Below are 12,935 nucleotides of genomic sequence, written 5' to 3'. Positions count from 1 at the left end.
CCCTGTATTGCAAGGTGGATTACCAACCACTGGATCACCAGGGAAAAGACCCTAGAGATGTCTTTTACAAATAGCTAGACTTCTTTAAACCCAGACTGATAATCTTTATTTTTAACTGGAGCATTTTGTTAATTTACATTTTATGCAATTATTGATATCTTTAAGTTTAAATTGGTAGATTTAAATTTCTTCCTCTATTCCACTTTTCTAAAAAATTTCCCTTCCTTTCTTGCCTTCTTGGGGATTGATTGGTTTCTTTCTCTTTCTCTCTTTTAGTTTTTTCCTCCTCTGGTAGTCTGGAAGATATATAATATGATTATGTTTGTAGTGGTTATCCTAGAAATTTAATATGTATATTTAACATAACTAAGTCTTCAGTTAATAAAAACCCATTACTAATACTCAGCATTCATGGGACAGTCCCACAAAGTGCATGGATTTATTATTTTGATTATTTTATTTATCTTGTTTTGCTTTCATGTGTTTCCTTCTGGGTCCCATTATCTATTGCCACTGAGATGATAAAAAATTGCTTGATCTTACAATTACCTAAAAGTAGCCAGTCACTCCATGCATCAGACTCTCAATATTGAAACTACCCAATCCCTAGCCTTCACCATAGACCTCACTCTTTGTCTAGTCCATTGGTACCCAAGAACCAGTGAGATCACCAGGGAACAGTACTCCCAGCTGCTGAGACAATGCCAGATGCTGATAGCAAAGAACAGGCAAGCCAACAACAAGGATGCTAAACATGTGATAGCTTTGCAATCTTATGGAGCAAGAAAGCCAATTAGTTGTGAGCAATTCCTAAAGGAGTCATCATACCATGTAAAAATAGTTCTGCAGGCTCTGGGAGAGGGGAAAACCTCAGAGGACATCACTGCAGTCAGATCATACCACATTTGTGGGATACTGAGTAATATGCATGCTGCACACAGTTCAGTGTTTGGAAGAAGAAATCACTGTGATACAGTGGCAAGGTAAACCACAATATGGCAGAATATTATAGCTCAGTGGCTCTCAACAGGGGGCTATTTTATACTCCAGGAGACATTGAGTGATGTCTGGAAATACTGCTGTAACAACTGGTGTGGAAGGTGTGACTGACATCTAGTGGGTCTAGGCTAGACATTCTACAATGCACAGGATTCCCCCTGCCTTCCCCAAAGAATTATCTGACCCCAAATGTGGATAGTGCCCACTGCTGTAGATTATACAGTGAAGTATATATAAACAACAGAATAGTTCTTCTTGGATCACAGAAGCCATCCTGTAACAATGATTTTAAACTTTTTAGGGAGGATGATGGTACAATGAAGATTCACTATACCATTCTGTTCACTTTAAAAATATTCCTTAGTTTTTGGGAATAATGAAAAATGAAAAGCTCAGAGGGAACTCATATCGCTGAATCTCCTTGAAGTGGCAAAATTATTTTTTTCTTTTTTTGGAGATGTCATTGAAACTGAATGGTGAAAAAAAAAAAAAGAAAAAAAAAGAAACTGAATGGTGTATTTTAGAATTTCAGAATCAGGACAGTAGAAGACTACATATAGCTGATGAAAAACAATCATAATAAACAATGTAGCATTTCCCTGAACTTATTCTAAATACAGCCTGTCCCTTGAACAGGTTTTCAATGCAAATGAACCTGGTTCATTTGATAAAACTTGCCAAATATAGACAATATTAGTTCTAAAGTTCATACATTAATACATGTATGGTAGAATTTCTTCATTTCTTATGTCTGTATTTTCTAAATTTTCAAACACTTTTAAAAAAAGACCTCTTTACTTTGAAAAGCTGCACAAATAGAACAGAGAATCTGTTCAGTTCTTTACCCACATTCCTAAAACGTTAATATTTTACATTTGCTTAATCATCCTTCGTTCTTTTCTGAAACATTTTAAAGTTGCAGCACAATGCCCCAATTATCTCTAAATATGTCATATTTTCTTAAGGACTTTCGCATAACCACAAAACGAGTATTAAGTGGACATTTATACAGTATTATTACTTAATCTACAGATATTCGAATCTGGTCAATTGACCCCTTTTTAGCAAAATAATTTTTTTGGCTGGGGATCAGTTCTATTGTTTTCGTTAATCTGGAAGAGTTCCTCAATATGTCTTTGTCTTTAGTGACCTTGATGATTTTGAAGAATGCAAGCCAATAATTTTGTTAGACTGTCCTTAATATGGGCTTGTCTGATGGCCCTTCGTGATTAAATTCAGGTTATGCGAATTTTGATATGATGAATACTACAAAATTGGTTAGAGTTTTTCTTAGCACCTCATCATTTGTCTAATGTATGGGAATGCTTATTTTTTATCAGAATTAGGAGGGTATCTGCCATGTTTTCCGACCGTAAAGTTTCTATTTCGCCCTTTGAAATAAGTGTCTCCTCGGGAGCTACTTTGAGATATTGGAATGTAAACAAGTTGTTTCTCTTGTTACTTGCGCCCCCTAGTTTTGCCTAAGGTTTCAGTAATAGCGGTTGATGCAGTGTCAGCGCTGGTGGCTCCGAGTATTGCCCAGGCCGATTGCTCTCTCACAAGATTATAACCCTCATAACAGCAATGGCACCCCACTCCAGTACTCTTGCCTGGAAAATCCCATGGGCAGAGGAGCCTGGAAGGCTGCAGTCCATGGGGTCGCTAAGAGTCGGACACGACTGAGCGACTTCACTTTCACTTTTCACTTTCATGCATCGGAGAAGGCAATGGCAACCCACTCCAATGTTCTTGCCTGGAGAATGCCAGGGACGGGGGAGCCTGGTGGGCTGCTGTCTATGGGGTCGCACAGAGTCGGACACGACTGAAGCGACTTAGCAGCAGCAGCAGCAGCAGCAACAGCAAAATGCCTGGTGCAAAGTAATCGGTTGCCTTTTCCCCGACTAATTTCTTTGATCTCAGCTGTTAGCAGGGTGTATTGTAATTGATCTGCTTATATATTTGTCTTCCCCATAGACTGAGCTCGTTGAGGGTAGGAATCATGGCTTATTATTTCTCTATCCCCAGTGTCTAGCACACATTAGGTGCTTTAAAAACACAAGTTTGAATTAGTGGTCTGGAGTAGAGACGAGGAAAGAAGATAAAGGCTACGAGTTGGCCTGGGGATGGCATTTTTTTCTGCTCTAAAGGGAAGTGGGGCCAGGTTTGCAGAGGGCGCGGCCAGCGTAGTCACTCTGCGACGGGACCCATGGGTCCCAGCCGCCTGGTTGGTGGCAGAGCCTCGGGCTTCCGCAGGGTGGGGTGGAAAGTGGGGCGGGAAATAAAAAAACCGAACTCGCGGCTCCCGGCATTCCCCGTGGGCGGTGCTCCCCTTTGACCCCTCGCTCGCGTGCTACACATCCGGGCCTCTGCTACTAGTGAGGGGAAGATGGCGGCCGCAACCGTGGTGGTTCCTGTAGAGTGGATAAAGAACTGGGAGAAATCAGGGAGAGGCGAATTGTGAGTGTCCGGGCTGGAGGAGAGCGCTCCGCCGGGCCGGGCTCGGGCGTCAGCAGTGCTCTCACATTTGGCGGGAGGTGGGGGGGGGGGGGGGAGAGGTGTCCCCTCCCCCATCTGGGTGACGGGTGTGGATGCTTGACTGGGAGTTTCGAACTCGGGAAGGAGAGGTGCTGGTAACTGCCGCCGATCTCCTGCCTTCCCTGGGCTCCTCTTAAAGCCCTGCTGCCCGCCAAAGCTTGTCTTTCTTTAGCCTCTTAGCAGAACTCCCCGTTTTGTCCCTGCGGGTCCCCGCGCTCTCGCTCCGTCTCTTTTTGTCCCCCTCTTCGCTGAGCTCACTTGGCTCCTTTCTCTTTACCGGGCCGCGCCAGGAGGGTTCCGACTTTCCGTTTCTCTCTGTCCCATTTCTTTACTCTGCACCCGTTCGACTCTGCAGTTTGGAGCCCAGCGCCTCTTCTGCCCGAAGTCCGGACCGTCCCGGACTCCCTCCCCTCCTTTCCGCCCAGGGCATCGGGAAGGACCTTGCTTGGCACCTCTCGCCCTCCTGGGGAGCGATCTCCCAGACCGTCCCGGCCCCTCGTGGCGCCGCTGTCCATGGGCGAAGTGCAGCAAGCATCGCCGCTTTCTCCAAGATCTACCTGCATTTCTTTGCTCCGTCTTTCCATCTCAGGGCCATTTCAGCTTGGAATCAACTTTTTCGTCATTAAATGTTTCCTAAACCCCATTTTGTCCTGGGACTGCAACTAATTTTGGCAACTCTCCAAGGCTCTCGGGTACCTAGAATAACGTGTTTCCTGTAGTCATAAAACTTGGGTGTTTTTCCTCTTTCTTTCCGTAACACAGAAGACCGTAATCTGCCATAACCCGTGATTTCCTTGCCCCAAATTTCGGCTCTGTCTGTCTCGGGGGGAAAATTCGTTTAAGCGGCGGAACAAACCCCAGATTTTAAAACAAATGACTTATTGCGAGTGTCTTTCTCTGGATCGCTTTATTAGTTAAAGCTCAGCCGGGTATGAGATTAACTCTTCATTAGCTGTTTTCCGCGTGGTTGCGCGACCCCGCCTCCCCTCCCCTCCCTGCCGGTAGTCAGTTTACGGTTGCCCGTGCGAAAAATACGGTCTTTCGAACTTCGGTACCGGGACCAAACGCGGGGAACGTGTTGCCGGATCTTGCGCGTGTAATCGCGCCAGCCTACATGGCCCGCGCCAGCCTTCATGACCCTCCCCAGCCCCCGTCCGCACTCGCGCTACTTTCCGAAGTCTTAGTGTGAGCGCTAGAATTGGATCGCCTGGGTAGGCGGTAGTTTTAGCCACTTAACTAGCCAGGTGACCTTGGGTAAGTTCCTTAGCCACTGTGACCGTTTCCCCTTGAGTAAATTGGGAATAATAAGTACTCAAAGGATTGTTGCGAAGATTAATGCCTGTAAAGCATTTGGCTTATAGTAAGTGCTCAAGTGATAACTACTATTACAAGTAATATTATTATTGCAGTCTGTAGATATTTCAGCTTCTCTGAACAGCTCTTGCACTTAAAAGTCTATACTACTCAGGTTAGCAATTAATTCGTCTCTGATTCTTTCATGTAATCTCATGCACTCCAACGAATTGAGTGATCCTTTAAGAGTGGGGACTGTGTCTCACGTTTCTTTTGGTTCAACCCTCCCGTCCCCGTCCTCTATCCCCCTCCCTCCAGCCGCTCTAGCGTCTGCTTAGGGAGCTTATTAAGTTTTATGAACTGACAGGGAAGTCTGTTTGATAACCACTCACTTTTAACTGTTAGGAACATTTTGCACATCCTTGTACGTGCTAGTTAACAAGTAGCTGTTAAAGTGCCTTGGGTGCGGGGAAGGCAGGATGAGAAGTTACCAAAGCGAAGCATCATTTTCATCTATATGAGAGTAGGATAACCACCCCATTCCCCCCCACCCACCCCAAACGGATACACCAGTTTATTGTTACTTTGTTTACTCTTAAAGTCAGCTTAGTTATTTGGGGACTGTCATCTTTGTGGATTACTTACCTTGCTCCTTCCTGCTGTTTTTGACAGTTTTACTGTTATTCCCATCTTAGAGTGAGTGGTATTAGGGCTAGGAGATAAAATTCTGCTTGGCTTTTGACTGGCAATGGTTGAAGAAAAAGTCATGTAGGAGTTTGAAATATCTAATCAGAATTGGAATTTTGGATTCACTTTATGCATATTTATGTGATCCATGCTATCCATCGTAATTTCTGTGTTTTTGAAGAGCTGCTTCAAGACTGTTATTCGAATTTAGGTGTATGTAGTTATTGCATGGCTTGTGGAATGTAGTTTGAATTATAGTAGATCCAGATTAGTATATTCAGTTTTATAACTGTTCTGTTACATGAAGAGAGTCGTGTGACATTAATGAAGTATTTTAAATAGTTGTGTGACATAATGAAATATTTTAAATAGTCAAACTCATCACCATCCAGTACTTAGTCTTCATTTGACCTCTTTTCCCTCTTTGGAAACTTTATTGCATATAGTCTAACTTTGGAGTTTTTTATCTTGCTAACTATGGAGTTGGCGTTTTCATTTTATTATAAAAAATGGTATAAATATATTACAAAAAATCTTTTCCTTTCTCTGGAAACAGCTTCTTAAAATATGAACCAGCAACCAGAAATGTTAAAAAGATAATGTGCTACCAAATTATTAGTGAATCCATTTACATATTTGGCTTTTAAGATTGATCAGTATTTAAAATTATATCTTCAGTGGATTTTTCCTTTTTAATGAGAAAAGTTAACAGATGAGCTTTAAGTTGACCAAAAGTCATGATATTTTTCATGAGGTGTAAGTTCATTTCTTGTCTGTTACTTTCTATAAGTCTGTATTCTGGGAGTTGTATCAAGTTCAGCAGCACAGTGTTAAAGGAACATATGAGCTGTATGGGGCGTATTATAACATTGAGAGGGCAATTCTTATTTGTGCCTCATGAAAAGCAGCTGTCAGTTAATATGGAAAGTCTTGGCTTTGAAGAGTAAGTTTTGTTAGATAACTAGGGAGAAAAGAAAAACTGTATTTTGCCCATGTGAATGGTCCATCACATACCTAGCTAACCTATTTCCAGAGATACTGATTATGTTTTTAATGGTAAATTACAGAACTCTTAAAATGATCTTTTCTAAGAGATAGCAAAAGCACAAAGGACTCTGAAAACATAATTAAGTGTCCTTTGCAGTAATACTTTGATCTACTCTTCAGAGTTTCACATCTTAATGCAAACTCTTTGAAATTCTGTGACATATGCAAGATATGGATTTAATCACTTTAATTTTGGAATTAGAGCTTAAGTTTCTTGATTATTTCATATTATCATAGGATTTGCCATGATTAAGCTAATAAACTTGCATGTACTGGTAGATCTAGGGGAGAATTTTATTTCTAGTAGACATCTTTAACACAGTGAGCCCAGCATTTCTTTGTGTCACAAGCAACCTTAATGGAGGATTTATATTCCAAGCTCTTAATCTGAAGATGTTAGCCTCATGTCAATACTTATTTCAAAATACTTATATTTGTTGAATATCAAGTATTTGTTTAAATAACTTGATTCTTTTTCTTTAAAAAATTTACATATCAAATAAAAATTTTTGTTGGGCATTACCTTATTCCTCAGTAGCTCAGCAGTAAAGAATTCATCTGCCAATGCAGGAGATGTGGGTTTGATCCCTGGGTTGGGAAGATCTCCTGGAGGAGGAAATGGCAACCCACTCCAGTATTCTTGCCTGGAAAATTCCATGGACAGAGGAGGTTGGTGCGCTACAGTCCATGGGGTGGCAGAGAGTTGGGCATGATTGAGCACACACACCCACAGGCAATAATACAGTTTTAAAATTTAATGGCCAAATGTTTTGGTTGCCATTCTTTTCTTCATCTGCTACTGGGTGATTTGACATATTCCAGAACTAATGGAAGGGCATTTAGATGTTCATTAAATGTTGTCTGACCTGAATTTTTTGGGGCAAAGTAGGAGGAGGGAGTTTATAGCAAACAGTCTAAGAAATTTTGTTTTAATATTTGTCTTTTTTTCCCTTCAAAGCGTGCTCTAAGTTTATGTGAAGCTTTATCTGAAACCATTTCTTCATGTCTTAGTTTTCATTTGCATTTGTTTTCTCATTTTGACCAGTGTTCACAAGTATAAGTCTTGGTCTATTTCCCTGGTAAGAGAAATTCATTCTTCAGAAAATGTAGCAGTATCAGGAGGTTTTTCTGGGCTACTGCTTTCTTTTTTTGTTAGAAAAATTGTTCTTTAACTAAAGTAGCATGAGTGCTATTAATGTACTTGTGTGCAGGAACTTCTGTTGTCTTTAACATTTCCTGTTCCTTTTCCTCCTCGTAAGTGCATATTTTCATTTTCTTAAATGCATGTTTTGAGATAAAACTATATGTCCTAATACTCATTTTTTTGGTTATGTCTCCTGTCAATAATAATAGAGGTAACACTTGCTTAACAAAGTTTAGCCACCTTTTGTTTTGTTTTTAAAAATTAGTTGAAGCACAGATCTACATCAATTTTTTATATGTAGAAGCAGCTTTGAGATGTTGCGTATAATCCAATAGTTCAGGCTTATGTTGTGTTTCTTTACTGGAAAATAGGATCAAGTAAGATGGAAAGTCAAATATTCATGTTAAAGAGTATTCACAAAATACTTAAGTTCTTGGAAGAACTTAAGACATTTTATTCAGTTTAAGTTTCATATATCTTTGACAGAAAGTAGACTCTTTGTTCTCAGGGGCCTGATGTCGCACCTCCACTGTAGCACCAAACTGTCATAAAAGAGGAAAAAATGGTAAACCCAATTATTTGGAGGTTATTAAGGGACTAAAATAGTCATTTGAATTTTTTCCAAGGCAGAATATTTGATTATTTTTAAAGCCATATTAAAATGGGCAACTGTTGAAGTTTTGTTTTTTTCCTCTTAAGATTTAGGATAGAGTACTAAACTGTACAAGAGGTGTAGTAAGACATGCAGCATTCTGAAACAGGGTTGTTTCTTTAAGGATACTTCATAATCTTCTATTAGTGGGAGGACTTAGGGGAAAAGCTGGGTCAAATCTACTGATTGGGGGAAAATTCTTAGTGAGTTTTTAGTTTCCTCCAACAACTAGGGAAGAAGTATTTTATACTAGGGAAATAAAAGTTACACAAATAAGTTGCTTTATATAATGTAATAACCCATCAGTGATTCCTTACACAGTTTGAGTGAATCTTTAAGATGCTAATTAATAGTGCATGATGACATTATCATCTGCATTCCTAATGAATATGTTTGTAGCTTTTGTGACTGACAAGATGGAATTACATTTCAGTTATTTTTAAAAATTATGTAACAATGACTGTACCATTAGATTAAGTGGGATTTGGTACACTGACATTTGCCCCTCCCCACTGGAAGGATTATAGCAAAAGACATTTGCATTAAGCTTGTTAAAACAAATAGAAAATGAAGCTATTGAAAATGTGAATAAGCAGACAGATTCACTGTAAGAAAGAATATTTGACCTTGCTTTTTAGTAGCCAGGGTACAAAGGGAAAGATGAGTTGCTGGATTTCCTTGCATTCTTCTGTCAAAGTTGAAATATTTCCTGCTACTATATTCTGAAGGCAATTGAACCTATGGGGACAGTGAAAACCACGGGGGAGGGGAGGGGATTGTTTCAGTACTTTATGGCAAATACTGAAGCAGCCTTGATGCACTTACATATTTACTCTGAACAAAAAGGAGCTAGGTGTCAGGCATTTTTAGGTTATATTCTCTGATGCTAGTCTGAAGCAGATATTTTTGTATTGCCTAATGTAATGAAGACTGATTTTGTTTCATATTTGAGATAAGCTCGTTGTAGGTTTAACTTACTTGGAGAAATTAAAGCTTACCCACTGTCTTAGCACATTGGAAGGCCTATCTGGTTCTCAGGAGAAATAGTTGAAAGTACTTGGAGTCAAACTTAAACTGCCTTATTTTACCGTTTCTAAGGGGCTCTCCGAAAATTTTTGTTCTTTTAATAGGAGTTGATTAAAAACTAACAACTAAATGAGATTTTCAAACTATGCAGATTTAGTAATAGTTGTCTGTTGGCAAGGGATTTTTGTTCTTTGGTTTTGAAAATGATTTTGTGAGACCTACAGATGAATTTTTGACCTGGAAAAGTCCATTGAACCTTACCCTGCTTATCCTGATGATGGAGTCGTGAAATAAAAGACACAAGAGAGGTGAACTGCAAGGGCATGCATAATCTGCAAAGTAGGTAATCCCTCTGTGGATGGTTGTAATGTGGCATCATATTTCACCTTAGATGTGATATATAAGCACATTCTGTCAGTTTTATAGTTACTTGCTTTATTGACTGGATTGCTAGACTTAAAAAAATAAACATATGCATTCGTTGGTTCTCCTTTTTTTGAGTTTTGTACAGCTTGTAATAACAATTACTTTTTCTAAATTGTGAAATTAAAAAAATACAGAAAAGTGCCTAAAGTTTAAGTGTAGAGCTCAAAGAATCACTAAGATGCACGCTCATGTAACTCATACCCAGCTCTAATCCCCCTTCCTTTTTGTACTCTTTCACCTCCCCTGTGATAACTGACATTTATGGCTTCCTCTTGTTTTTATTTACAGTTTTGCTACCAAATATGTTTAAGTTTGTTCTTTTTGAATTTCATATAAGTGAAATCAAAGAGGATGTGTTCTAATTGTTCCTGACTGCTTTTGATCAACATTATGTCTTTAGGATTCATTTGTATTTTGCGAGTATTTCCAGTTCTTGGATTTTCATAGTTATAAGATGCTCCATTGTATAACTATACCATACTTTATCTCTTATGCTACTCATGAACAAGTTTGTTGTTTTGAGTTTTTGGCTGTTGCCAACAGAGCCAATAGATCTATTCTTATATAGGTATTTTGGTGTACACAGGTGCACATACACCAACTTTACTAGATACTGCCACATAATTTCAAAATATACTCCTATCAGCAGTGTGTGAGAGTTCACCTTCACATCCTGGCTAACATCTAATACTGTGCTATGTGCTCAGTTGCTCAGTCGTGTCCGATTCTTTGCAACCCCATGGACTGTAGCCCTCCAGGCTCCTCTGTCCATGGAATTCTCCAGGCACGAATACTGGAGTGGGTTGCCATTGCCTACTCCAGGGGATCTTCCCTACCCGGGGATCAACCTGCGTCTCCTGCATTGGCAGGCAGATTCTATACCACTGTGCCACCTGGGAAGCCCAACATCTAACATTGTCACACTGTAAATTTTTTGTCAATATATATATCTAATGTTATTTTCTTCAACATTTTCATAGGCATTTTTTCCAATTTTTTTTTAGTTGAAGTATAGTTGATTTACATTATTAGTTTCAGGTATACAAAGTAGTAGTTCAGTATTTCTGCAGATTATACTGCATTTACAGGTTATTACAAGATAATGGCTACAATTCTCTGTGCTACACAGTATGTCCTTGTTGTTTATTTTATATATGAAAAGTGAAAGTGAAAGTCGCTCAGTTGTGTCCGACTCTTTGTGACCCCATGGACTTTAACCCACCAGGATCCTCTGTCCATGGAATTCTCTAGGCAAGAATACTGGAGTGGGTAATGGTTTTCTTCTCCAGGGGATCTTCCCAACCCAGGGATTGAACCCAGGTCTCCCACATTCTAGGCGGATTCTTTTACCATCTGAGCCACCAGGGAAGCCCAGGAATACTGGAGTGGGTAGCCTAACCCTTCTCCAGAGGGTCTTCCCAACCCAGGAATTGAACCAGGGTCTCCTGCATTGCAGGCAGATTCTTTACCAGCTGAGCTACCAGGGTGGAGGCTATTTTATACTACTATGCCTAACAAACTATTTTCTACATAGTAGTTTGTTAATCCCATAGTCCTAAACTGTCTCCTTCCCAGCCCTCTCCTTTGGTAACCGCAAGTTTGTGCTCTGTAGCTGAGTCTGTTTCTGTTTTGCATATGCGTTTGTTTGTAGCATAGGCGTCTGTTGTTTTTTTTTTTTCTACTTTTAATTTTGTATTAGGGCATAGCCGATTAACAATGTTGTGATAGTTTCACAACAGTGAAAGTATTCAGCTATACATACGTATTCATTCTCTCCTGAACTCCCCTCCCATCTAGGGAGCCCTGTAACACTCAGCAGAGTTCCATGTGCTATATAGGCATCTTTTTGTATATTATCGGTCATTTGGATTTTGGTTTATTGTGAAAGATCTCTTTATATCTTTTTTCCATTTTTCGATTGGATTGTTCACATTTCTTTCATTGATTTATAGTTCTTTCTATAAATTGTAGTTCTTTCAGTGGGTTACACTGTGTGTGGCAAATCTCTTGTTGTTCTTAGGCCTGTATTTCCACTCTACAGTCGTGACTTTTAATGAGTAGAAGTTGTTCATTTTAATGTAGTTAAATGTATCTGTCTTTTACTTTCTGAGTAGTACTTTTTTGTGTTTACTAGTTTCTCTCCATTCTAAGGTTAATGAACTACCCTGTGACTTCTGGAAACATTATGTTGCTTTCCCTTTTTAAGTCTTACTAACTGGAGGTGATTTTTATGTGTGCTGTGAAGTAGGGGGTTGCAATATATTGTCGTGGTGGATGTATATGAAGAAAGTTCAGCCTCACACTTAAATAGTTGGCAAAAGGAAGAGAATTTTAGTAGTCTTTTCAGATAATTATAGATATTTTTTAATATCATGTCAAAATTTGTCAAATGGTAGTTTCTTAATGGTTTGTTACAATGCCAAACCTAAAATCATATCTGTACTCCTTGTATGTTGTTAAATTGAAGTCCAGTTGTCTCTCTTTTACTTGGAATCTGTTTTACCCATGTATTATTTTGCAGAATCCTCCATTGGTCAGTTGGAAAATACTGGTTCACCCAATGATGCAGCACTTCCAAATATGACACAATGCATTGTATAATATAAAAAACCACATTCTTCAGTATCTTCACTGAACTAATCAGGGAAGTTTTTATGAATTGTGAACTAGCCAAGTCCATGGTGCCAGGTTAAAGTTTTCCAAAATTCTAATTTTTGTTTGAAACCTTACCTTTTATCATTGGCAACAGACACTCTCAGCTTTTTCCCTGGAAGTGACTGGCTCACTTGGTTCATTTTTGAGAAAATTCCGGCCAAAGACCCAAATCTGAATAACCATAGTTTGTCAGTTCTTTCAAGTAGAAAGGGCTTCCCTTGTGGCTCAGCTGGTAAAGAATCCGCCTGCAATGCAGGAGACCTGGGTTTGATCCCTGGGTTGGGAAGATCCCCTGGAGAAAGGAAAGGCTACCCACTCCAGTATTCTGGCCTGGAGAATTCCATGGGCTGTATAGTCCATGGGGTTGCAAAGAGTCAGGTACTTTCAAGCAACTTTCACTTTCAAGTAAAAATGGTGTTCTGTGAAAAAGCAGCTAGTTCAGCTCACAATTCAAACAATTGCATAAGTGAT

General features: G+C 39.6%; 1 protein-coding gene across 22 annotated transcripts in view; it reads left to right on the top strand.

Moving 5' to 3' along the window:
* The first annotated feature begins 3,164 nt into the window (after positions 1-3,164).
* The window catches only part of THOC2 (THO complex subunit 2), a 118,638-nt gene continuing 108,867 nt past the window's right edge, over positions 3,165-12,935 (top strand). For all 22 annotated transcript variants that reach the window (XR_011446435.1, XR_011446438.1, XR_011446436.1 and 19 more), the window contains exon 1: positions 3,165-3,456. Coding sequence is in view for 17 of the 22 variants with exons in the window: in XM_070292081.1 (XP_070148182.1) it covers positions 3,386-3,456 (71 nt within the window). In the remaining 5 variants the exon portion in view is untranslated. The remainder of the gene's footprint in view (positions 3,457-12,935) is intronic.

The sequence above is a fragment of the Ovis canadensis genome, chromosome X (genome assembly GCF_042477335.2).
Source record: "Ovis canadensis isolate MfBH-ARS-UI-01 breed Bighorn chromosome X, ARS-UI_OviCan_v2, whole genome shotgun sequence".
Taxonomy (NCBI): Eukaryota; Metazoa; Chordata; class Mammalia; order Artiodactyla; family Bovidae; genus Ovis; species Ovis canadensis.
Note: the sequence above shows the minus strand (reverse complement) of the source record. Positions and strands in the feature narration are given on the sequence as shown.